Below are 23,215 nucleotides of genomic sequence, written 5' to 3' on the forward strand. Positions count from 1 at the left end.
TCTGTGGGAAGGCTGTTCCAGTGGTCTGTGACCCTTACAGTAAAGAAGTTCCCCCTTGTGTTGAGGTGGAACCTCCTCTGCTGGAGCGTACATCCATTGCTCCTTGTCCTATCACAGGGAGCAAGTGAGAAGAGCCTGTCCTGACACCCAGCCCTCGGATATTTATAAACGTTTATTAAATCCCCCCTAAGTCTTCTATTTTCCAGACAAAAAAGCCCCAGTTCTTTCAGCCTCTGTTCATAAGGCATATGCTCCAGTGCCCTAAGCATCTTTGTAGCCCTCCACTGGACCCTCTCCAGTAGATCTGTGTCCCTCTTAAACTGGGGAGCCCAAAACTGAACATAGCACTCAAGATGAGGTCTCACATCTTTTATTTAGAAAGGGCTCTGATGCTCATATATTTTAAGTTAATGGTTCGACTGGAATTTTAAAAGAGAAATAATTTCAGTATTTATAGAAACAAAAAGTACATTTAAAAATATTTTATACTCCAAACCCAAAACTGTTTGTAGAAATTAATTTCATATTTCCATCTTAAGTTCTATTAGAAATTGATACCTGTCATGAAACCTCTAAGATTGATGTTTGAATGAAAGTGATTCTGCTATTAATGCTCCTGCATTCAGGAAATTCCTTGCAGAAAAGCATCTCTGAGCTTATTTCAAATTAGGAGGAATATAGCAACAAGCTTAGGGTAATTCCACTTTAAAGAATGTTAGTGTATAGCTTACACTCTTTAATAATTCTGTCAATCTTTAAGTGCCATAGGCGTTGAAACAAGCTAGGACCACAATATTACCTTTAACAATCAAGAATTGTAACCATACTGGACTAATTCCAACAGTGCTCTACTGTTTCACACTCTGGTTAATCTTGAAGAAGAACACTTGTTCATACTAAACTCTTTTAAAGGGAAGATGATCTTGAAGGTCTCTTCTGACCTATTCTATTCTATTCTATTCTATTCTATTCTATTCTATTCTATTCATCTACTCTAGAATATTTGATTCACAGTTCTGCTGTCCTTTGTAAAAGTCTTATTGCATCTTCTTTCTTTTTTGGTTTGTTTTGGTGGGTTTTTTTTTCTCCTTTTAAATAAAGAACTTAAGAAAATCTAGAGTTTAAGGCAGTGACTAGCTTTCATTTTAAAAATTAATGGCAACAAAACCTGATCCATTACCTGTTGCTATTGCCAAAACTTGTAATTGAGAAAATACTTCAGAGCCAAGAAACCTTTCAATTTCTTGAAAGCCACTTCTAGTACTTCTCTCTTAGAATGGAGTTTTTGGAAACAGAAAGCCTTTTCTTTGAAACTTCATTTCCTAATAGAGTTTTGCATATGGAGAATGAAATTATAATTGAATGTATTGTAAGACAAGCTTTTTCAAACTCTGCTTCAGCTGTAGCATTAAAATTGGTTCATTTATCCACACAAATGATATTGAGGTTCTTTCTCATCTATGATAATTAGATTTATTTTTGTCCCCCTCTCTTGTCTTTAATAGAGTAGAGTTAGTGTGGTCATTATTTGAGATTAAGTAGGTTTCCTTTATCAGAAATTTAGGTTAAATGCTTACTCCTGGCATTTGCTATGGTTTTATAACTCTAAAATTCATTCAAGGAGAGATATTTATAAGGACCTGCAATAAAAATTTCTCCTTCACCGAGTCTTGTGAATAGAAGTGCTTTACCTCATAGAGCCACACTTTAGGAATAGGAAAGGCTATATAGCTGGCAATACTTAAGATGTATTTGAACTTCCAGAATTAAATAGGTAGTCAATCCAATAATGATGGTATTTCTTCAGAAATTAAACTGAGACCCTCTGCATCCACACTGTAGCTCTGGTGTCTTGCTAGGTACTCTTGAAATGCAAACTCTCTTAACATTAAGAATTTTCAGTGATCTACAAAAAGAATATTCCATTTCTGGAGAGAAAGTTTGTATCCTCATAGGACCAGGCTGATTTCTGTGCAGAATGTCAGTAGTGCATTTCCTTATAACTATTAAACCCAATATGAATAAAAATAAAAATAAGATCTGAGAATTCATGAGCATTTTTTAAAATAAGTTCAGTCTGCTCTTCTCTTCTTTCTTTAAATTTGAAGAATTAGTTTGAGGAAGAGACTAGAGGGATATTTGCCATGAGGCATGGGTTGGAACCTTATCCTTTAGTTCCTCTTGGGAAGGACCTGAGGAATAAAAGAGTTTCTTTCTTTATCATAAATTTCACAAGCCAGAGAGTTTCCTGAAAGTGCAGCCTCTCGTTGTAATCCCATGGCTGCCTAATCTGCAAATTTCATGAAACTCTGTGTTACAGCAGAGACTGATTCCTCTTTTATTCCTCCTTTATTTGTTATGACTGTTATTTTTAGCTTTCTAGCATCTCTGTCAGTAACTGGAGGTCACTGTAAGAAAATAAACTACATAGAAAAGGGAATGCAAGGAGAAATTGAAATACAGTAAAATAAAACATGTACAATGCAATTCATTTGCTATAGAAGTAGAAAAACTCATATGATGTCTTTTATGTGCATATTATTTATCTATAATAAGTGTGTATATATATTTAATTAAAATAAATGCAACTGAGAATCTGTTTTGAGGTGTGGTAAAATTGTAATTAATGATAAACATGAGATTTCTAAGGCAAATTAATAGTCAGTGTAGTGAGCTTTTAAAGCAAATTAGTTGATTTTTGGCTTCTTCCTCAGTGATTTTTGTGTGAATGGATACTGAAGTTTAATGTCTTTGAATTATATTGTCCTAGTAAAGATTTGGCATGTTCTCAACATGGAAACAAGTAAGATCTTTGACTAAATGAAATGTGAATACACTAAGACATTCACAGTTATCTAGCAGATTGTATTACATGAAAGACTTAATGAAGCAGCTTAAGATCTCTGCCCATTTAATTCTCAAGTCCAGTGTACAGCCGGTAAACCATGGTCCTCAGGTGAGAAATGAGAAATTTTAAGGGCTGTTGAACACACTGAATTTAGCAGAGTGCTCAATAGCCCTCAAAATTTCTCATTTAGAAGGGTGCATATGTATTGCTTCCAAAAATGAATGTGAACTTCACTTTGATTTACACATTTGATTTACATTTCTCCCACCTGTCTTCCTTCCCTCCCCCTCTCTCCAAGTCTCTTATGCTCTAATTAGCTGCTCTGCCTTTCTTCACACTTTGAAACATGTACAATACTCTTGCTGATTAAACCATGATTGTAAGTTCAGCATGTGAAACAGCATGTGCAAATTCACAGTATAACACTAGAGAATCCCAAACTCTACATCAACCTCAGAACTACATGTTTGAAATGGCTTCCATTGTCACTTCTTCACACACCAGCTTGGTAATGAATGTAAACCTGGCCCTAGTCAGGTTAATGGATATTGTTTACCTCTCTGGAATTCCTTCCATTCTTGCTAAGGATTTTTTATTTGGGTTTGTTCCCCAGACACTGATATTTCCAGTATTCTTAAATAACTTTCAGTGTGAAAAAGGCCCAAGAAAAGTACCATGGATTTGAACTTCCAAAGCACCAACGTTTTCTCCTCGTCTTTGAGCTACTTGGGATCCTTTATAGTTTTACATCTGCAGAGATAGAGCAGTTTATACAATTTCATCTGAAGAATTAATTTCATTCTTGTTTGGGCAAGGAGCATCCTCAGAGTAAGAACAAATTCATACCAAGAATCAAGGATAAAATAAATTCGTGAATCTGTGATATTTAAAGAGGTTTTTAAAATGCGTCAGGTTTGCTTCATTATATGATAGGGTTCATAAAAGGCACATAATAGCAACTTGTCAAACTATGCTGGTTTATAAATAATTTACATTTTTCTGAAAGCTCTTTCTCTAGTTGAACAGATAGGTCGATTAAGTAATTTAAATAAGTATTATTTGTCATTCTGTTATTGATGCAAAATAACATTTTCCCATAAAGGCACAGGAAGATTTGAAAGGAAGGTTCTTTATGCTCATCTCTGTTTATAAAGTAGTTTTTTTGTGACTCTCTTTTATCTTCTTTGTTTGGACAGTCTCATTGTTATCTTCAATATTTATTTAAATTTAATATTTAAATAGCAAAGGCAATAGTGGCCAGTGGGGGTCATACTTCTCTTTAATTGGCCATTTCTGAAAAAAATATTCTTTTTCAGGAAAATTAAGTTGCTTAAGGGTAGAAAGAAAGGGATCTGTTAATTGAAATACTGATGATTATTTTTTTTTTAAGCACCTAGCCATCTTTCCTTTTCTTGGTCATTAGGCATGTTACATTTTGTTATACACTGCCTTTTGTACAAATAAATTAATACCAGTGAGGCATAAAATATTTTTATTTTAGTAGTTACAATAGACTCCACAGGCTTCCAGAGGTGACAATCTCATCATCTTCTTCTCTATACATTCATTGCTGCAAGATTATGATTTTTTCTGTCCACAGTTCATGTAAAAACTTGAATTTCATATTAGTGTTCCCACATTTCTCTTGTGACTGTGTCTTTTTGGTAGTACTAAATCTGTCATAAATGCACTTGAACTTTATCTCCTTGTGGAAGTATGTTGTATTTTGGGTAACAAGGTTATGTATGCCGGCTAAAAGCAGACACTTTGGGCTTTCTAAGTGCTTTTCAGAAAATGTTTCCCATGGGAGTTAAAATACTACAAAGACCTGTATGCTTAAGAAACAGACTACAAGGCAGCAGACTACACAGCATTACTGTATCAGGCTTCAGCTGAATATGAGTTATAGTAGAAAAAAGTAACTTTCATTTGCTCCATCAAAAAAAGTTAGCTAAAATATTGAACATGTTAGCTGCTACATCTTGAATTAACATATAGACTGAAGGGTAAATTCTGTGCTTCTTAAACATGTGTAATCTGTTTAGCATTTGTGAGATTTGCTGGGATGTGTTTTCCCCTTGGCATATGCAATTGAAAACAGGGAGGACATGGGCTACAGGCTGCTAGGGGCAGACATCTGCCTGGAGTGGACATCCATGTAGAGAAGTCCCTCCATCCTTTCTCCCTGAGGACTTGGCATCAGCTGACATGACTCATAAAGTTAAGAGATGATTTGTAGTTGTGGAGAAGTTTTCTTCAGCTGGTGAAAATAAGTAGAAATCTGCTTTGAGGGGGAAGGAGTTTAAGAAGATGCTTCTTGAAATCACAAGGTATAATTTAGTTGACAGAGAGATACTTTAACAACCCCGTGCTGCTGTAGTATTTCAGAGAAATCTAAGCTAAAAATAGCCCTGCTTTTTGATAGAATTAAACAAAAAAAAAAAAAGTTATGGGGCACTTTTGTTGAAGGTTATTTCTGCATTGTGGGCCTCAGTCAAAATTGAGACCAATATTAAGGCTGATTATTAATCCTCTTGGCTCTCTTATTTCTTGAGGAAATAATTAATTGTATATTTCAATATAAATTGTTCTTGATGTACATCAATAAACTGTCTCCCTTTGGAAGTACCTTCTGAATAGTGCTTGGGAGAATCATTAAAGCCCTGCTAGTGTCTTAAAATAACTGTCCAAATGTAGGAGCCCATTTTACTTTCCTTGAACTTTGTGTGGCTTTAGCAGCTAAATCTTAATTTTCTTTGATAATACACTTTGAATGGCAGTATACATTTATTCTCCTTTTCCATATAATCTGCTAAAGTATGTATTAACCATCACAGATTTTTGATGGACAATCTGGACTGTACTCTGTATGTGACAAGCTAACTTTGTCTTTCCCCTTTCTTTTAGAGCATGGGTGCAGCACATAGAGTGACGCTCCTGTCACGTTTTCAGAGTAGCTCAGCTCAGTTAAGCAGAACTTTAATCAGCTATTTCACAAGAGAGCATTGACTCACCTCTTTGTTACTGAAAAACGTTTGGTGAAATAGTGGCATCCCTAACCTCAATTTAAATGAACAATGTCATCCTTTCAGAGTGAAGCACAATCAGCTTGCTGGTACGATTCAGCCTGTGTTTCATCAATACTATGCTCTGGGGTAGTAATCTGTGACCGTTGCTGGCTTTTTAATCTTGGTTCATGTACAAGTCCTTTTTGAATTTGATGAAAAAAAAAAAAATAAGAATTAATGTTTCCCAGTTGGAACCATATTTTGTAAAAAAGGTGATTTTATTCAATTAGTGCTGTCAAAGAGAAATTAAAAATTAGGAGTGTAATGAAGCTGTGATGGTTCAGAGTCCAGCATCAATATCTGCACTCTTGGTGTCATACAGAGATTTGATCCATGCTGTCTGATTAAATCAAGTGGAACTTCTTTGTTGTCTATATAATACATAACTAAACCAATACTTTAAAATAGGGCATTGTATGAGCAACACTGTACAGTTGCATCCAGTCACTTGCTGTGAGATTGTCTCTGTCTCCCATGCCCATGAACTTTGAAACTTTTGGTGTTTACCATCTTAACCACAGGGGAAGGGAAGAGGTTTTTTTTCAGAGTATCTTGCAGATTATCTTGCAGACATCTGTGTAGGACTGAGAAGCAGTAGTGTCTAGTCTCCACTTCCCATTTGTTTCCACAGCTACTGGTCTTTCTATCAGTCAGCCAAGTCTCGAACAGGCCCCAGAGAGCACGAACAACATTTCATTGCAATGGCAAGTGAAGTTCAAACGCCAGATAAAGTTTTGTCACTGCTGCAGAAACTGCACAGCTGCTTCCCAGAATCTTGGCTATTTTCTCCTAGCCATCTCCATCAAGCCTCATAGTCAGCCTCAAGGCATTTGAGAGACTTGGAGAACAGAGCTAGTGAGGGTGGCATAATTTGCAGCTTCTCAAGTATAGGACTGAGGTCAAGTCTTCCTTCTGTGAATAAGGGGAAGTGATCAGAGAGGTGATGGAGCTCTCTGGAGGGTCCCCACATCTGTCTTGCATGGGCAGTGATGGCCAGTGCTGTTGGGATAGGCCTGCCTATACAGTGACAACACCAAGGAGAGAGGGTGAACTTCCAGTACTCTTGCAAAGAAGAGTGAGGCCACTTCTTTCTGTTTGCTGACCACCACCTTTCTGCCCTCTAAAAGAGAGGCTGCCATTCCCTAAACTGAAAGCCACAGTGTGGACTGTCATAACAACTGAGAACTTCAGAACTATTTTGATGGTAAAGGGAAGGTATATAGAGATAGATGGTTTAAAAATTGAGCCACCTTAGCATATTCTAGCTTAGCATTTGTTTTGTAGATTTTGTTTGATGCTTTCAAAAAAATGCCAGGGCTTTTTGTTATTTCTAAGAGTGTGCTTAAAATAAGAAACATTCCTCTCACTGCCTGGTAAGTGGATTAGTTTGGCAAATTAAAGCTTTAGCTAGGATGACAGTAGAAGAGACTATTTGTCCTCAGTCGCTATCAATGAGTCTTGTCTCTTATGTTTCCTTTGTAAAAATTGAAAGAATTCTGTATGCATGTTTGATATTGTATTTAGTCTCTCAAGATGGCATCCCTGGTCTGATGTTCAATTAGGGAGTGCAGTTCTGTAATCCTTATTTAATTAGAACTCCTTGTCTTACTCCCTGGGAGTTGCATTTGTAATTAGCTTCTCACAAGTGAGAATATGCAGAGGCTACCTCAAAGGGAAGTTATAATTTGCTGGTGTGTGTTACTTACCTGTAGTTCTTCGAGAATGTTTCCTCTGCATATTCACATTATGGGTCCTGTCCACCTTCTGTTTGTCCTCGGATTTCTACTACTCTACAGTTGTGGTGTTTAGTAAGAGTAACTGAAGTATTGAGCACTGTACAACTTTAAAATCTCTGATCACTTGATGTCATCAGATGGCACTTGTACAGTTCTAGTAGTCACTGATTTTTTAGGAAGTTTCTGTAGGTCACCAGCACTGGAGAACCAAAACCCACTGGTGTGAATATGCAAGGACAGCACTCTCAAAGGGCAAGCCAATGGTAAGTACCCTTTCTTTGCCTTCTGTGAGTAACCAAGTATCTCAAATGTTATTTAGTAAATTCTCTTTCCAAATTTGCTACACATTCCCTATGTCAAAACCATACCAATTTCAGAGATGTTGCCTTTCTGGCAAAACCCAAGAAAGTTACTGCATTTGTAAGTGCTCCCTTCAGTTGTAAATTGATGCACTACTTTCAGTGTGTGGGTGTGTACACTTATTTAAGCTCAAATATCTATTTCCATCAGAAATAAAAGGCACAGCTACAGTGCAGTGCTATATATTTTACAGAGTTGCACTCTTTTAGCTGTCTTATAGTAGATTAGACTGCAGAGTGAGTCACTGATCAAAAGAAGTCTTCTCATAGTGTTAACAATGATAATTCTCAAAACAGATTCTCCAAAAGAAAATCAAAGGTGTATTGCTTTTCACTTCTAAATATTTTTCTGACCTTTTGTTTCTTCCAGACATGGAATTCTGTGAGACTCCCCATATTCTGTGCTCTGGCTATCAAACAGACTTACACGGTGTAGCCGAGCACAGCTACCCGCTGGAGGTGGGCTCCGATGTGGACACTGAGACAGAAGGTGGTGCGTCCCCAGATCATGCCCTGAGGATGTGGATGAGGGGGATGAAATCGGAACACAGCTCCTGTCTGTCAAGCCGGGCAAACTCAGCATTGTCCCTCACTGACACTGACCATGAAAGGAAGTCTGATGGGGAAAATGGTAATAAAGAAATACATCTAACATACTGAATAGAAGTAGTACTTTACTTGAAACAGTCGTCTTCTACTTCTCTTGTTTTGTTTTGTTTTTTCTTGTTGGTGGTGTGTGGTTTTGTTTGCTTGTTTGTTTGTATTTTCTTTCTCTTTCCCACTTCCTTCTTAGGCCTCCATACTACATGAAAGGTGATAGGGTTGTTTTATATTTTATTTATAACCTAGATGGAAAATAAGACCGAAAAAAAAAAAGAAACATGACTTTCCCATGTTCTTCATTGTTATGCCATAGGAAATTTAGCATTTGAGTTTGGTGGCCTATGAATTCCATTCTAAAATAAATCTATCATCTGTTGTGTAGAATTGATCCTGCACGTGTTGGGTTCCAGGCGAAGCTTTAAGACTGTACAGCCAGGTGACTTCAGTAAAACCACCTGGAATCGTGAATGTTCTGCTTATGTGTAATTTCAGTCTGTACCTGAAGACACGCCTTGATCAATAGGACAGGTTGAGCAGGTTTCTGGGTTAGGCTTTTTGGGTGTGGGTTTTTGTGGTTTGGTCTTTTCTAAATGCTTATTTTCCTTTGGGATCATTTTACTTATTTGCTTTGCTTATGGTTTAGTGTGTCACAGAAGGGGAAAATGCATGTTTAAGCAAGTGACATGGAGGGACATTTTAAAATTGATGAAAGTCTGCTCTAAATGCCTCTTTAAAGAATATAATAAGTGAATGTATTTATCATGCTTAAGTTTAGCTCATATTTTTAGTTTCTGTGTTTCATACTCACAAGTTATGGCAAGTGTAAATGTAGTTAAATATGTATTTTTAACTGGATAAGTGATAAGGGAACCAGTGAAAGTAGCAGATTGATACTTCACTGTTGTCAGTGATACATTTCAGTAGATGTGTAGTCATAAGATGGAAGAGAGTTCAGTCATGAATGCCATTTCTATAGTTATGTGTTCTGAGTTTGTCAGATACAAAGCTGGTAATTTAATTATTTAATCTGCATGTTTGACAATATCACTGCTAATGTACAGCATAGATTCAAAGACATCAAATTACCTGCATGGCTTTAAAAGAAACCAAACCAACAGAAAACAAAAGAACCCAAACCAAACAAAAATCGAACACCAAAAAGGGGGTTTAGCACACAGCTCATTTTTAACTGAATACTCCTATGAGGATTCAGCATTCTGCACCGTCACATCATACTGTGTTGCTAGAGGCAGTTAGTTTTCAGGTGCCACCCCATTTGCACAATGATCAGTGGCTGATTGCCTTCCAGCTTCCTGCTTCTGCCACACTGGGCGGGATCCACCTTACATGAAGTGTTGTGGCACAGAGTTTTTTGTTTGGTCTTGGGGGGGTTGTGCATTTTCCTAAAGCATTTGGGGTTTGATGGTGGCTGAAGGAATTGAATCAGGTCTGCTTGGAATTGATTGGCCCTTAGCTATGAAAATGACTTAAAGGGAATGCCACCTGAGAAAGGAATGTGCATACTTGTACTGTTCAGACTGGGAAATACACCCTCATTTATGTTTTAAGGTACTAGAAAGCTGTTATGACTTTCATTCTGGAAGGCAGGGATGCAGATGGATATTCATCATGTTTTGTAGGCATACAAGTTGCACTAAATAAGTCATCTTGCTACAGATTAAAACTATTTTAGATGGTAAAGGAAATGTTTTTGTTATTTCATTGTCCCACATTGCGGGAACCATGGGTTAAGTGTTATTGAGATAGGGACATACAGTCATTGTGCTTCACCAGCAAAGAACTGAGTGGATTCTTCTGAATGTTTGTCTCAGAGAATGATTTTAATCAATTTAAATTCATTTCCTGCATGGTCTAGAGTAGAACAGAGTAGTGCTTTTGCATGCAGCTTTATTATTTGCGTCTCTGTAAGCTTTATATCACATTTTCAATCAGAGATTCATATTTTATGTGCTTGAATACAAATTTATACTAAATAGTTGAGAAAGTGAGAGCAAGAGTAATTTGAAAGAGGGAAACAGAGCACAAGCTCTTAGCTGTCTCCAGACAGGGTTGACAGAGCTGGTTTCTGCTTCCTGAGGTGGTGAGTCATTCCAGAAATTACAGCCTTGAAAGTTAATGTGGATAATTTTGAAGACAATGATGGTTCAAACTATGTTCATTTATATTATCTAGTACTTCACAGCTAAGTTCAATAGTCAAGGTTCCTGATCCAATGAGCAGCATGTTTTACATCTGGACTGGCACACAGTAACAAAGCACTCCTCGAAAACATTAGTTCATAGATCTCTACTTAAATGAAGTAGTACATGGCACATCTCTCTGTTTCTATGCAATCATTTGTGCCAGGGTCTTTATCAGAGAGCCACAAGTGTTGCGTTTATCCTCATCAGTTCCTGCCATGGAAGCAGACTTTCTTTGTGCCAGCCAGTAACTTCTGTTCTGTGACAAAGGGTGAGTGCATAAGACCAGTTGCTGGAAATTCATGAAATACTGGTTTCCATGATGGTGTCTCACTGCTCTACAAACAGATAGTTCAAAATTCTGGCTTTCAGGGTTGGCCAAATGGTTTGCAAACACAGCTATTTGTAACTGGAGAAAAATTAATGAGGAGAATACAGTTGTTGCATTGCTTGAGAAAACTAATTGCTATCTTTTGAAAAGGTCTCTTGTTTTTTGTTGTTGGGTTGTTGTGGGGTTTTTTCTCTCTAAGAGCACAATTCTGCTACAAATGCAGAACAGGCTTTCTTGTGGTGACATTAGGATAACTAAGTGTGCGGATTCTGTTAGGCCTCCTTTCAGGGCATTTATTGCTTTACACTGATCTGAAGCTGAAGCAAATATACTTTGCATATTTTACTCTGTATATTCCTGGAATTTTTCGTATTCATTAAGAACTCAAGCAAGAGGTTCCCTGACACAGAACATATTCTTCATTATGTATTCTGAGTAGCCCAATTTGAGAATTTATTTGAGGATTATTTTCCTTCATAGATGCACCAACTCTGTCATAATCACTGTTTAAACATACTCTGATTGTTTTGGCAGCATTGAACAGATTGTGTGAAACACCAACATTCCCATTTAAATTTGTGTTGTCAACGTTAATGGCAACTAATAATAGCCTATTAGTGCACAAACTGCCTTCAGCTTTGCCTGAGGCTAAGCAAAATATATATTAACTGCAAGTAATGAATGACCAATTTCTTGGGGATCATTGCTTATCTCTGGTATAGTATAAATAGCTCTATTTAAACATGGGCAGTGTTAACTCTACAATATGTGAATATAAATTCCAGACAGAAACACTACAGAATAACAATATCAAAAATAGTCACTTTGTTCCGTTGGAGAATACCACATTTACCCTCAATTTGCTGCAGCAATGCTGTCTGTCATTGCAGCTGATCAGAACATGGAGGTCAGTGGTTCAGTCTGACAGATTACTGAGCTGGCAAATTCCTTTATTTCTTTATTTTTCTGAAGTAAAGCTATGGCCCAGAAGAGGACAAAACCCTGATCTACAAAAGGACTGGTCTGCAGGTATATATCAGAAATTACATCATGCAACATGTGTCTGCATCTCTCACTAGTTAGTGTGCCAAAACCAAGACTGCAGTCCATTTTGTATCCATATACTCTGCCTATTAAACTGTTCATGCAGTTCTTGTATTTTGCTTTACAGGATGTCTGTGCAACTGTGAAGCCATGAATTTTACCTCAAGTGCACTCATGACATGCCATAAGCCAATTTTGAGCCATATTTGACTGGTTTGCACAACCATCAACTCTTTTATTTCTGGCAGCTACATCTCAGCTGAGAGCTAGTACAGAACTCAAGTCATTTCTGTTGCAACACAACCTTAACCTGGTTTATGCCATTGTATTGTTTTTAAATAAGTTGGAGGCTGACGTATTTGACTTATTCTTGACATATACTTAGATGCTTTTATGCAATTAGCTACTCTACTTGGTAGTGAGAGCCAATAGCAGTGTACTGGATTCACAGGGTTGGGTGAGTGTGCTGCGAAATGCACACTCAGTCTTGGACCCAGATTCATGTTCAGTTCCTTTGGCTGCATTGTTTTATAACAACTAAACATAGGATATAGTTCACAGCAGCTTCTTTGAAATTTGTAGGTGAGAAACTGAGGTGTTAGTACAGGCTGAAATACCACTAGACTTGTGATGGAATATAACTTCAGAGTGCTTAAGGTCTGGCCAGGGGATTTATTTGGTTTTTTTAATAACTAATAAATGTGTCTTTTTGAATCAAAGCAAGAGGGGGGAAAAAAATATGAAAAAAATATAGTTGTTTCCTTTTTCCCCACAAAAATTATTAAGGCAACTTCTTTCTAAACATCAGTGTAAAGGATCAGATTCTATTTGGAATGATAATTTTAATAATATCAAAAATTTTAAACAGCAGACAGCAAAGATGAAAAATAATACTAGCTAGCTATTAGTAAGAAGGTGTAGCAGAGAAATTAGTAGGCTACAGATCCAAGCTGAGTTGTATGACAGAGAAACATGCAAGATTAATCTTGTACAGTTCACCTAAGGATTTGGTTTATACTTGAGGGGCATAGTCCATTTAACAGACCCGTTCCCTTTCTCTTACTCTCTGGGGGTTGCTTTTATTGCTAGGCAGGTGGGGAACTTCTAGGCAAGTCACCTCAGCTCTCTGCACTTCAGATTCAGTATCTTAATAGTATCTGTTGCAGAGATAAAGATGCTTAATTGGTAAAAGAAGTGGTGCAATTGCGGGTGCTGTATGAGAAATGCAGCTTTGTGAATGCTGTAGTTATTCAAACATGGGGAGAATTTAGCTAAGGACAAGGTTCTGATTTAATTTACAGTGTGTGTTAAGAGACCTACTGTGAATTCACACCTGTTCAAATTAGGCTTGAATTTGGCTCTTCTTACAAGTCCTGTGCTTAATGCAACCGAGTGAGAGCGATGGGATTAATGTTGCTGTTATTTACTGTTATTTTGTAAACACGCCAGGCTTTAAGCTGATCTCTGGCTTTCTCATTTCTCCAGGAAATTATTACTAACAGCTCCATTATAATAACAATACATGCTCTGAGAAGAAGTGTGCATGTGACTGACTCTCTGTGCAGGATTTTGTTTGTAATAATGATGGCTGCATCTAAAGTATTTCCATTAGCTCCTGTCCTGTCACTCTCTGTGTACAATGGCACAATTAGCAAATTGAGTTGCTAACTTGCAAGTAGAGCAGGTAGGTCAAATACATGTGAGCAGCCTTCAAAATATAAAGGTAAACATCAGTCTTTATCTCATTCCATCTGTACCAATTAATATTTTCCCTCTTCATTCCTAACATGCTTTACTTTGTGTTTTTGTTGTGCAGGGACTGTGTCCATGTTTGTACACTCCTGTCTGTTGGATAGTTTTAGTCACCTAATAGATAATGGCAACCTCATCATTTACACAAAATGCAAAGCACCCATGGTGAAAATTCTTCAGCTTCTGGAGTTTATTATAGCTTGTCAGATAGTTGATGTATGGTGCTCTCAGATATTTGACAGTAAGGGTCACTAATCTTCCCTTAATAAAAGATTTCTTTTGCTTCTATTGCATTAGGTTTTTTTTTCTCTTTCAGTGTTTAGATGACATTTATGTTTGTTGCTTCTGATGTTGCTTCAAAGAAAGCTCCTTGGTGCCAAAAGAAGTGAACAAATCTCTTCAGTGACATAGTACTGCATTTTGGGGAGCACTGGAGTATAGACTGGCATTGTAACTGCTCTGCTGGAGTTGTTAAGAATATAAGATACTTTTGTTGACCTCAGAGTGGGTCCTTTGGAAGTGTTAGTGTCTCAGAGGAAGCATGTAAGTCACCTGAATTGCTTTGGATATGTGTGAGATGCTTCTATAACCACTGTAACATCACCTCAGTTGTAATATAAAGGACAGGGAACTGCTTGAGAGGGTACAGCAAAGGGCTATGAAGATGATTATGGGATTAGAACATCTCTGAAGAAAGGCTGAGGGACTTGGGGCTTTTTAGCTTAGAGAAGAGAAAATCGAGGGGGAATCATACCAGTGCTTATAAATACCTAAAGGGTGGGTGTCAGGAGGATGGGGGCAGGTTTTTTTTCCAGTGGTAAACAGTGACAGGACGAGAGATAACAGGCACAAATTTGAATACAGGAAGTTCCATTTAAATGTGAGGGGGAACTTGCAGAACATTGGAACAGGCTGTCCAGAGAGGCAATGGAGTCTCTATCTCTGGAATCATTACAAACCCACCTGGATGCTGTCCTGTCCAGTCTGATTTGGGGTTAGACTAGGTGATCACCAGAGGTCTCTTCCAATTCCTTCCATGCTGGGATTCCGTGAAGTCTTGCATTTGTGCCCTAGTATTTAAGCCATTTATGAAATTACTCATATATGGAAATTCAGCTCAGGATGAGTTGTTTCTCAGTATTGCAAGGAAAATTCTGCCTTTTAAAATTACTATCTTCATTACTTTTTCTGACTGACAGGGGCATTGCATCTGCATATCTGCTATTTTAATCTTTACAGTTCTCACATGGTATATTAAAATCAGTACACAATGTTAAAATGTTCTCTGTCTCGTTTCTCTTTTAAGCACAGTGAATGCTGGTTTAAAGACAAATATCTAACTGCTTAATATTTTGCATTACAGTAAATGAACTGGTATTTAGAACATAGCAGAAATATTATTTATATTCCATAATCCAAATGACCTCTGCCCACAGCATAGTAAAAAGAATCTCTGCATTGGCACAAGGTTGTGTAATATTTTTAGCCCTGCAGTTTTGTTTTCTTTCGTGGGTAGCTAAAAGAGGGGAGAGAAGGAATCAAGCTGGAGGAGAGCAGTCAGGTCTAATTTTTATCCTAGAAATAAGTAACTTTGCGTTAGACCTCAAAAAAAAAAAATCACTTGCCTTTCCTCCCCTGTGTTATGCAGAGAGAGAAGTGGATGTGGCTTAAGGAGCCTGTAGCAATATAAATTATTGTTCCTTCTTTCTTTTAAATCCTTTTGACTTTCTCAGGTGGAAATGAGCATGCAGGAGAAGTATTTCCACAAATACTTCACAGTGCAGAAGGATGTTGCAGCACTGCTGCAGTTCTTGGGAACTCAATTTATCTTGGCTGCCATGGTGGGGAAAGATGTGATGGGATAGGCAGTGAAGTGCCTGCCTTCCATCAGAGTGCTGTGGTGCAGAAGTGTGGGGATTATCTGACTTCATTTCAGCAATCTTTGTGAGACCAGGAGGACATTGAACAAAATACTTCTTCTGCTGTTAAATATTTACAATAAATTCTGCGTGAGGACATCTCTGGACTAGTGCACTGCTGGGAACAGTTCCATTCTAAACAGTCAACATGTCTACCCTGATGTTTTATTTATGTTGCTCTATTATTGAGTTTATAATATGTTTGATTTCTCATCTCTCTTGGTTAAAATTTAAAATGTATTAGAAGATCAGAAATCTGCTTTACAGAAGCAACCTACAGTCATATTTTATATGTATATCCTTTAGAATAAATTATTTACTTTAGTTTAATGCTGGTTTAGATTAAAAGCTATTTTGAAATATGAGAAATTCTCACTTATGTCTTAAAATGTAAATGTTCCTGACAGTTGGAACCTGTTTTTCATCGAAGTTCGGGATGTACTGTTGAAAGCCACTAGTAGAATGTGCTTGGTGTGAAATTAGTCTGACAGGAAAACTCATGAACCATGATCATAGAAGATTATAGTTAAGGCTATTTGATAAATAAGACCAAATTACTTCTATTTGGTTCCTTCTGCCATCAACCTGTATGACTTTAAATGCAAAGATACCTGGAGCTTTTCCTTTACCCTAGCAAGATGCTTTTTAGCTATTCCAATCTGTAATACTCTGAGATAAAAAGAAGGGATCTGGCAAATGAATACAAGATTGGTAGAAAAGTGGAAAATACTGACAATTTCTCCTTTTAGGGTCTGGCAAGGTTTAATCTAAATATAATTTCTTCTTAACAGCATGAGATCTTCCAAGAATTTATTGTCATCCTATCATGGATGACAAAAGATTACTCATTCTTCCTCTTCAGTCTTTCTTTCTTTTTATCAATTTCATCCATTCTGCATTAAATTACATAAGTCTTATCTTCCATTTTAAAATTTGTTGGTATTTAATTTCCTCCTGGGCTGAGGAGTAAGGTGAAGATCAGCATAAATCTGTATTATTCAGAGTTACAAATATTAGCATATTCTTATCTTAAAAATGGGAAGTATTGGTAGTGGCAAATAGCTTTGTGGTCAGACCATCTAGAGAGTAGAATAGAGTAGACCAGGTTAGAAGAGACCATTGAGATCATCGTGTCCAACCTATCGTCCAACCCACCTAAACAACTGTACCATGCAACCAAGCACCCTATCAAGTCTCCTCCTGAACACCTCCAATGATGGTGACTCCCCCACCTCCCCAGGTACCTCATTCGAATGGGCAGTCACTCTCTCTGTGTAGAATTTCTTCCTAACCTCCAGCCTAAACCTCTCCTGGTGCAGCTTGAGACTGTGTCCTCTTGTTCTGGTGCTGGTTGCCTGGAAGAAGAGAACAGCCAAAACATAGAACATGGAGAAAGTGGCTGCTTCCCATGGTTGTAGCATCAGTCTTCTAAAAGTGAAAGCTCAACCCAGCATACTAGACTATTTCTCACTTCTGCAATAGAAAATAGAATAAGAATGGGAAGTTGTATATGAAATGACAGTTTGCACAGAATAATGTAGATCCGAATGCCTCTTTTTTCAGCTTAGTTTCATCTTATGAAATGGCAGAGAGTGTTTTAGATATTAATTTTGTTTTCTTTAATCATACTTAGCTCTACACCCTGACTTTATATTTTGAAAAATGAGCAGAAGAAGAATTGTGGTTAATTAGGTCTTCTAGAATATGGGTCTAGGAGCACTGAATAATTCCTGCAGGCTGCTTCCTCTCCCTAACAGATGTTTTGGAGTAATATTTTAATTAGATCCCCATATTCTGATGACTAATTATATTGCCAATGTTGTTTCTTTATCTTAAGTTCCTACTCCAGATGATTTGCAATGTAGATTTTATACAGCGCCTCAGAACACTGACTTGCAGTTGAGCAGTACATCATCATTTGATTACAAAGTGTTCACCACGAGATCTACTGGCAGCACTGAGGGGCAACCCTTTGGATAACAGAAACCAAATGTAAAGTAACTATGTTCTGTTGCTTTTGCATCCCACCTCTCTTTTGCCTCAGTTTAGCATAAAAATACTTAAGGGTTACGTGCCTATTTGAAAAACCCTCAGCCGTTCCCCTCTACCTGACTCAGGAATTAGGAAGAACTAGTAAGAATTATTAAGAAGCTTTCCAGTGCTTTTCCACTGCTTTGATAAAGGAAGGTCTTCTTCCCTATTTTGTGCAAGTGTGTGAGCTAGCAGGTTCTGGTGAGCATTTGTGAAGGTGGATACAGTGGCTGCAGTCTCCAAATAGTTTACACCCCAAATGTTTTTATTCCAGAACATCTGTAATTGCTCACCATTCAAAACTGCAATTCTTCTTTTCTAACAAGGAGCAGTGCCCAAGTGTTTTTTCGTGGTGTGCTCAATGTGTCTACAACTATCTTTTATGTCTGTGCCCATGGGGAAAAATATAATTGAGTCATTTCTCCTCGAGCCTTGCGTGGCTATGTTCAGTCAGTACAGTGTTCATCTCGATGTTGCTATCGATGGCTGCATTGATTATTTTTATTCTAGCCTGTGATTCTGTCTCCACTTGAGCTTTTTAATTTTTATAGTTCACTTCCTTTTGAACAGCAGATTCAGCTGTGTTCGGTTGTGTGCATATTTTGTTACAAATATAATCTCCTGAATACAGCTTTTTTTCCCACAGTAGCTAATAACCTACTATACTTGAAAGCTCCTTTTTCTTTTTATAACCTACCTTCTTTCCAATACATTTTCTGAGTACTGCACTGCAGTTCGATTTTATTTTATTTTTTTATTGGATCATTTTAGAGCATGATAATTCATTTTTGATCCCTAGTACCTCTCGTCCATATCTGAAGTGGTCCACATTATTTCAGTCACTCATTGCTGTTTGCATCTTTTATCTGAAGACAGACTTCTGCATTTTGTCTCAAAATACCTTTCTGCATAGAATCACCATTGTAGTCTCGTGATACTCAGTTTCCTTTTAATACAAAATCAAATACAAAGCATTTTCTGTGCTTCACCAGCCAATTACAGTGGAAGTTGTTGAACTTTCTCGTAGGTATCTTATAAATTGATTGGTGGCTAATAATGGCAAGCCCCCTAAATCATCAAGATCTGCAAAATAAACAGAGAATAAAAAATTAGGAAGATTGCTTTATACTGAATGCATTTTTAAACTATACTACAGCTGTACATACAATAAAATAAACATGTTTATATGCAAGTAATTCAGCATTTAAACAATGCTTATTAATGTTAAATGAAGAGCCATCATAAGTAAACAGTGTAAATCAATTGGGGGTTTGAATAAATCTTTGTAGAATTATTTGTTTATTTTTTGCTTCTATAATAGATTAGAAGGAATTATTATCTACCTTTTGCTTGGGGAAGGAAAAAGGGCAGGGAGGAAAATACCACATATCTCTTACATTGGAGAAAGCTATTGGTCAAAGCCTGCAGTTCCAGTTAGGTTTCTTTCTCAGGATCAGTAAGAACTCTCAACATACTGAATCATGGTCAAATTTATGGCAAGAAGCCTCTGTTTAGAGAAAGGGCAGTGAGTTGCCATTTTCAAATAGTTCCGATTATTTTCTTCCAAAGTTTTAGCTTTGTGTTGTCGTGAAGGAAAATATAATTCTGGCTTGAACTCCTGCAAATTGACGTGGGCTCTAGACAGCTGGCAGAGCTCAGCTTGTAGGTTCCCACTGGGGAAATTTGCCTTAGGAGTCAGAATGTGGAAAGAGAAATAACCTGCAGACAGCTTGGAAGTAGCAAGGATAGTCCATGAGGTGGAGAGGTTTGGCTGTTAGCTTTGCCAGCTCAGATTGTGTTTTGATGATAATCTTGCACAGCAGTTCTCTATGTCACTAAAAAAACCAGTCTCCTGCACTGCAATCCCTGTCATTTCTGCCCTTTCAGTATATAATGATGTAATTTGCAGGGTTTTATGCCCATGGAGAGAAAAACAGTGACCAAGTACTCTTTGAAGTGTAGTTGTCTAGTTCAGGTATACAACATAGCTGCCAAAACTACTTGGCAGGAGCTTCCCATCCTGCTGCTTTCCCCCTTTCTTGCTGTAATGTTCCCTGGTGTTTTGTCTCCCATCAAGTCTCCTGATGTCCTCTGAGGACATCACATTTCTGTGATGATGTTCAAAGAAGTTTTGATAATATTCTGATGCTTGAATCTTCAATAAGTGTCAGTGTGCTGATGAAGCTCAAAAATTAAGCGAACTCCAGTGAAGAGCTGGAAGCACGAGATGGTAAATTATTTTTAAAGCATCTGTATAATTTTCCAAAGCAATCACTCCTTGAGAGCTGGAGGACCTGCTAATATTCCTGTGATGCAGAGAGAGATCTTTTGAAGTATATGTCAGCTTCCTTATGCATAGTCTTCTAGGATGCAAGTTCAGGGTCGCTTTGCTTATTCTGCTAGGTGGCAAGTACACACCTGCTCTGTTTCAATATACCTGTTGTAGCAGCTTAAACAGTTTGAACCCTGGAGGCATTTAAATGCCTCATAAATGTGAATGGTTGTACTGAAATCAGTCGCTGCTCAGATTTAAAAAGGCAAACAGGTGAAAAGTGTGGAACTTATCTCAGTTGGTAAACTTGGTGGGGTTTAGTTTGACTTTCACAACTGATACATCAGCATTTCAATCAATTTGAAAGTGTTTCAAAATTCTTCAGATTACAGCATTCCTCCTCTTACTTTCCTATGTTGATCCTTGTGCAAATACAAGAAAAGCAAACATCCCAAAAAGCAGCTGACTGGGCACTTGAGTGTTTGCTCCTGTTCATATAAACAATAATTGTATTTGAAGGAGTTCTTCAGCTGGTTTACATCAAGCAGTTTGTGTTGGTGATTTCAGATTTGGTTTCTTCCAATGAGCCACCAGACCAGGAAGATGACAAGTAGGGACAGTGGCCTACAAATTCTCCACTACAAGTAGGTCCTTCTTACAGATTTACTGTGTTTGGCTGGTAAAATCATTTCTAAAAAGTAATTTTCTACATGTTTGTTTTAGAGAGAGTGGGCTGAAAGCAGGCGGCAAATATTTTAATGTATTTGTTTTTCTGATTGGTTATTTTCTTTCCTCAATAGCAGAACAATGATCAACCTTCTACTGATCTAACCTGAAGGATTTTAAACACCTGCTAAATTCAATGGCATTTCCGAACTCCACATCTTTGAATTAATTTCTCCATTTTTCTCTTGAGTGTAGCTTGTTTCTCCTAATGTGAGGACACCCAGGGGATTATAGACATGCTTCTGGGTCACCTCAGTGGTGTGACAAGCTGATAACTGTGACTGAAATTGGTGGCCATCCTAGAAGAAAATAAAGAAATAGAAAGACTGGCTCCATTGAGCTGTTGTTTCAGGGACTGGAACATGACAAATTTTAGTAATGAGAAAACTATAATTACTCCCATTCTGCTGGGTGGATTTTAGAACATTTGGAAATACTCTGGTTGTCCTCATAACCCTGGATTGCTGTTTCTTTTGATGTTCCCTGGTATTATTCTGAAATGCCTACCTATGTTCAGTATACACAGTGAAGTTTATCAGTTAATAGAATAATAGAAAAATGGAAGAATTAAGCTTAACCAGAATAAGACCCTGTCACAGAGACAGTTCACAAGTGAAGGTTTTAGTTAACTGTGTTAACCTTATCACTTGGCAGTCTTCTAATCTCCTAAGCAGTGCTTCCAGGCAGTGATTTTTATTCTTTTTATTATTTGTATTACAAGAATGCTAATAGATTCTCATCCAAATCAAGCCTTATTTTACTTCACATTACACAGATATGGTTGAAAGATGAGCCAGTCCTCTGAAGAGCCCTAATGGTGTATGTATATTGATTATTTTATCTCTTATCTTCCACAGGTTCATTCTGAACCTCATATAATATGTGTGAAGCTCTTCAACACAGAATGTTGTTATTAACTGTGAAAAACGTCATTATTATCCTTATCTGTTATTAAGATGGTATCAGGCCAGAATTTGCACAAATGCTTAGTTTCTGCATAAGAAAAAGCTTTTATGTCAAGGATAGTTAGATGTTATATTTTAATTAATAGAAATCTTTGTTTCCCACATGGTGTTTTGTAGCATAAAAGTGGACACAGAAAAGTAGACCAACAGAAGTGGTGATTGCTCCCTTTATTGCTTGTCTGTTCAGAAATATTAATTACTAAATACAATATTTTTTAATTATAGATAATACAGATTTTTATTACAATATTAAAATATGGTTGGTTGCCTCTTTAATATTTGAGATGAGGATAGAGAGGCATAGCATGCCATGATATACATGTTAGGGGCATGAAGATCTTTATGAGAAACCATAGTGAAAGGTGTCAGAAGTGTGCTTCTTGTCTGGTATTTAAGGTGCAGACATTAATAACATCATTGCTGACACAGAAGTTGATACAGAACACTTCAAAGATCCACAAGGATCCACAAGAAACTAAATGTGATTCAGTGCGGAGGATAGTAACCAAATATAACATATTTCATAGGAACTACTTCGGAAAGCAGTAATGCTGAAAGGGACCTTAAGGGCCAGTAAATGAGATAAATGGAGCCAACAACTCAAAAGCTACTTTGGGTTGCCTGTGTGCACGTGTCTTGTCAAGGATCTCTGAAATGTGGCAGATGTCACTTAAACTTCTCTGATGAGTCAGTTCTGGGCATTCCAACACCAGGGATGTAGCAAATTGAAGTGGCTCTTAGAGGAGTGCAATATGTGATTATGTCTTTGGGACTTGTTATTCAAGGAGAGGGGTTTTTTAAAAGTCAGAAGCTGCAGAGAATGCCTGAGTTGTCACTTAGATAATTCAAACAAGTATGAGGCACAGGGAGGGAAGAAGTTTGAAGGTCTATAGCATCACATTTTACCTGAGAATACAGTGGAGAATATATCTGCTAGCACAGACCCAGCAATGTTGGTTCAGTAGATGTAATTTGCAGTCTGAGAAATTTGAGCATGAAATCAAAGACAGTTTTGAAACAGTCATTCAACATGGGATTAATTTGCTGAGGGACAGTAAGTCTTAGTACTTGGAGCCCTTGGTCTGAATGTTGTTCAGAACATGAGTGAGCTGAGCCTTGCATTATGAGGGTTAATGTGAGGGTCACTGGTTGAAGCTGTAGTTCTGATTGCAAAGGTGATCAGACTGGATGGGTTCTCTGGCTCTTTTCTTTCCTTCATAATCTGTAAAGCTATTATGTTTTTACTGACTATTAAATTTTCAAACATATCTGATTTAGAGTAGTATGAAGCAATAAATGAAGTTGTAGAGGCTTTGTGGCTGCAGTTGTTTAAAACCAGCCAATACAATTGAGTATACAC

General features: G+C 37.4%; 1 protein-coding gene across 5 annotated transcripts in view; it reads left to right on the forward strand.

The window, feature by feature from the left end:
• The window catches only part of TENM1 (teneurin transmembrane protein 1), an 876,004-nt gene that overhangs the window by 645,790 nt on the left and 206,999 nt on the right, over positions 1 to 23,215 (forward strand). For 4 of the 5 annotated variants that reach the window (XM_068152080.1, XM_068152079.1, XM_068152082.1 and 1 more), the window contains one exon: positions 8,382 to 8,642. The exons of the other annotated variant lie outside the window; for it this stretch is intronic. In XM_068152080.1, the coding sequence (XP_068008181.1) occupies positions 8,382 to 8,642 (261 nt within the window). The remainder of the gene's footprint in view (positions 1 to 8,381; positions 8,643 to 23,215) is intronic. 5 annotated transcript variants of the gene reach the window in all.

This window comes from Melanerpes formicivorus, unplaced genomic scaffold, assembly GCF_026170545.1.
Source record: "Melanerpes formicivorus ecotype bairdi unplaced genomic scaffold, bMelFor1.0.p_v2 SCAF_22, whole genome shotgun sequence".
NCBI lineage: Eukaryota > Metazoa > Chordata > Aves > Piciformes > Picidae > Melanerpes > Melanerpes formicivorus.